The sequence below is a fragment of the Acanthisitta chloris genome, unplaced genomic scaffold (assembly GCF_000695815.1).
Source record: "Acanthisitta chloris isolate BGI_N310 unplaced genomic scaffold, ASM69581v1 scaffold15364, whole genome shotgun sequence".
Classification (NCBI taxonomy): domain Eukaryota; kingdom Metazoa; phylum Chordata; class Aves; order Passeriformes; family Acanthisittidae; genus Acanthisitta; species Acanthisitta chloris.
The window spans coordinates 1,447-4,959 of NW_008668873.1; the positions used below are offsets into that span (position 1 = coordinate 1,447).

Sequence of the window (3,513 nt, forward strand, 5' to 3'; positions counted from 1 at the left end):
GTGGTGGGGTTGCCTTCCACTAGGGAATTTGCCTGGACAGCTGGGGGCTAATTTCTGTTCAGCTGTTTCAATTTTTGGATGAAGCTTGTAGTGTGTTCCTGTAGTCCTCATGCCCTGCGGAATTCATTTTCCAGACACGTTTAGATGCACACACTGGTATAAACACACTAAGGAGAGAAAATCCTCTCTCCCAAGGTGATACTTGCTTGGTTCCACCCCAAAATCCTGGGATACCCATGCCTGCTTGGTCCTGCTGCATCGCTGGGTGTGGGACTGAGCAGCCAAGATTTAGGGTAGATTCCATAGATGATGGAAAACAGGTGTGGGATATGCTGGAGGATGCAGATGTTTGCGAACCTGAGCGCTGGGATGAACATCCCAGCAGGCCACCTTCATCTTCTTCTGATGCCTGAAGCACATCCAGGGTCTTCTCACTACACACACACACACACACACACACAGGTGTTCCAAGGAAATCAAGCAATCCCACACTGGAAATCAACAACATGGATACAACCAACATCTGTCCATGGCGTTGGCCCAACGTCACGTTTAAGACTCTTCTGAGATCATGAGACATTTAAGTTACATCCAATCTCCTTCATAGCAAAGATTGCTCATGGAAAAAAATACCCAACCAAAAAGAACATAAACCTAAGAAAACCAGATGCTTCGGAGCAGAAGGTGTTGATGGAACCGACCCAGCCCTGTGCCACGCCCTGGGGATTGTGGTGTCGTGGGTTTGTAAAAATCACATTATATATGGTAAAATACATTTTTACAGAAAGCCTGGCGTCTAGATATAAGAGGTAGAACTACTCATAACTATATGTTTCCTGCTGCAGGAAAAAAATTCATTTTTTTTCTTTACAGTAATTAAAAAAAGGTTAAAAAAATTGACAAAAAAAAAAGAAAAACAAACCAAAAAGAAGTCATAGGTTAGGCCCCCATAATTTAAACAAAATAATCTAGGAAAATAACACTCTTCCATGTACCTGACGGATTAAGTCCATTAAAGTGTTCCTTTACAAAAAAAAAAACCAAACTTGCATAGGAAAGGGACATTTCCAAACATGCTACAGCGATGGCATCGGTTTGTCTGTGCTGGGAGTGAAGTACCTTCTCCTCTTCCACTACAGGTGAGAGCGCGTGAGGGTTAGCAGCACGTTCCGGCGGCTCCGAGCACGGGGAGCAGACGTGGAATCAGCCTGGAGGTCGGCTTGGTTCTCCAGACAAACACCAGTTCCCAAGGACCAGTGCCTCTGACACCTCCCACAGGTAGGACATGACACCCCTCGTTGCCACGTGCACATGGAGAAGGCAAACCAAGTCCTGGTCAGCGCGGAGAGACCTGGGAGCACGGGTGGAGAGGGGCAGGGGGTGGCTCATTTACCTATGCCATGGGGAGCAGAGAGCTGTTTAATATTTGGCTAGTGACAAAAGAAATTCCGAAGAAGATTGGACAGACAGACAAATTACAAAGTAGTTTCTGTTCCCTTGCTCCTCCAGAAATAACCATTGTCTTCAGGCTCAAGTTCTATTCTAATTTGAGGCACAACTTTTACTGGAGTTCGTGGAGGGCTGTGAAGAAGAAGAAAGACAAGGTCAGTGTGGGATGACCTCCGGGTTTTGAGATAAGCAGTGGGAATACACAGTTGGATTTAAGATAAGGCCCAGGCATAATTGTAATGAGTTGGTCTGAACACAGCTCACAACAGGAGGTAAAACCACCCATTCCACAGACTGAGGAGCTCCAAGGTCCAGCACTTGTGCCTCAAAGAATCCCAGAATGGTTGGGGTTGGAAGGGACCATTCCAACCCCTGCCATGTGCAAGGACATCCTTCGCTAGACCATGTTGCTCCAAGCCCCATCCAGCCTGGCCTGGAACACTGCCAGGGTTGGGGCATCCTGGTGCTTCACCCCAGGCTGTGGCAATGCTCCTGAACTGACACTGAAATAACACAGATATTGCCACTGGGATGAATTTCAGACCCTCCCTAACACCTGGAAGCACAGACACATCTCTGACGTTTCAGAGGACTATCCCTGCCTTGATCCAGATCCAACTCATGCTGCTGAGATGTCCAAGGTGGCCCCAAGGGACTGAATTCTAAGCAATTGTTACTTAACTATTCCTTGCTGCAATTTAAGGTTATTATTTACTCAATTTTCCACCACAGACATGGGAAAATGGATTATTTCCCCTTGAGAACATTCCTCTGGACTCTTCCCAGTAGCTCGACATCTTTCTCCTGGTCTAGCTCCCAAACCAGTGCTCAATGCTGCTGCCAGGGTCTATCCAAGGCCAGTGGAACCTTCAGGTCTCCCACAGCTTCTCTACTCCCCATCCCAAGCACTGCCAGGGTGGGAATAACTATGGAATCAACTTAATCATAATCACCTCATGATGCTGCAACCTTACGTAGGGAATGGCCTCTAGGTGCTTTTTAAGAGTTCCCTATAGGAAACCTTGAGTGTGCTGAGAGGGAGCAGAGACGTTTTTTTTGGGATCATTCCAGGTGCTTACCTTGGCATGGCGTGTGATTGAAGGAAAGGAATTGTATCAGCACGACGTGTGGCGTTCAAGGAATGTTGGTGATTTTTCTCCTGGAGGGAAGAAAGCCTTGGCTGTCATTGCTGCAGTACCAACAGCTCCTCAAGCCCTGCGTCAGTTTCTCCAACCCTCACCTATCAGCCAAGCTCTTTTCCTGCTGCCTGCCAGATGGATTCACAGCTTTTCAAGGAAAACACTCTATTCCTCTCTCTCTCCTCCAAGATAAAAACCCATAAGGTGCCAAGAGGACCAAAAGACCTGTTTCCCAAGAGTTTCCTCACCTTCCAGTCTCAACACTTACCTTGGATCTATACCCCTCAGTTGCCCTGTGCTCCCCAGTGTCACACTCAAATTCCTTGGGAGGAAAGGGGTGGTTTGTTGCCTGGACTGACTCCCCCTCTCCTGACCCCACGGTCTCTGGGAATAACAATCCTATCCTTGCCCTTGCTGGAGAAAAGCTGATGTTAGTGTTATCATCCGGAATATACTTTGGATTGCAGAGCAGAGTTATATCCAAGGACAACACCACAGTGGTACTGGATTCTGGCTGTTTTTTCTATTCCAATGGCCTGATACGTTTTAATTTTGGTATTTTTGCACTGCTTCTCATTAGAAAAACAGCAAATCAAACTCTGGATTATAAAGATGCACAAATACACAACCTAACTACATCTCAGCTCATGGGTGATTCACCCCATGCCCTCTCCAAGGGCATTCCAACCAAGGGGCTGATGGCAGAATTAACTTCTCCTTAACTATTTTAGCTGTAAAGATGTTGAAAACAAGGCACCTGATCCCAAAATCCTGTGGAACAACATTTAGGATGCAATTTGGCTTTAGCACATCAGGGTGTACTCAGAGAATGAGGAGGATGTGTGGCTGCCTGGAGCTGATTTTGGATCATTTGCTGACATCAGCAGAACACTGAGAATAGCTAAATATACAGAAAAATGACTCT

The 3,513-nt window shown here is 46.5% G+C and overlaps 1 protein-coding gene across 1 annotated transcript in view; it reads right to left on the reverse strand.

Moving 5' to 3' along the window:
* Positions 1-1,361: 1,361 nt before the first annotated feature.
* LOC103800733 (electrogenic sodium bicarbonate cotransporter 1-like) overlaps positions 1,362-3,513 on the reverse strand; it is a 14,075-nt gene continuing 11,923 nt past the window's right edge. Inside the window, exons 7-8 of the mRNA XM_009073118.1 lie at positions 2,529-2,608; positions 1,362-1,581 (exon numbers count right to left, since the gene is read on the reverse strand). Coding sequence (XP_009071366.1) covers positions 2,565-2,608 — 44 coding nt within the window. The 3' untranslated portion in view covers positions 1,362-1,581; positions 2,529-2,564. The remainder of the gene's footprint in view (positions 1,582-2,528; positions 2,609-3,513) is intronic.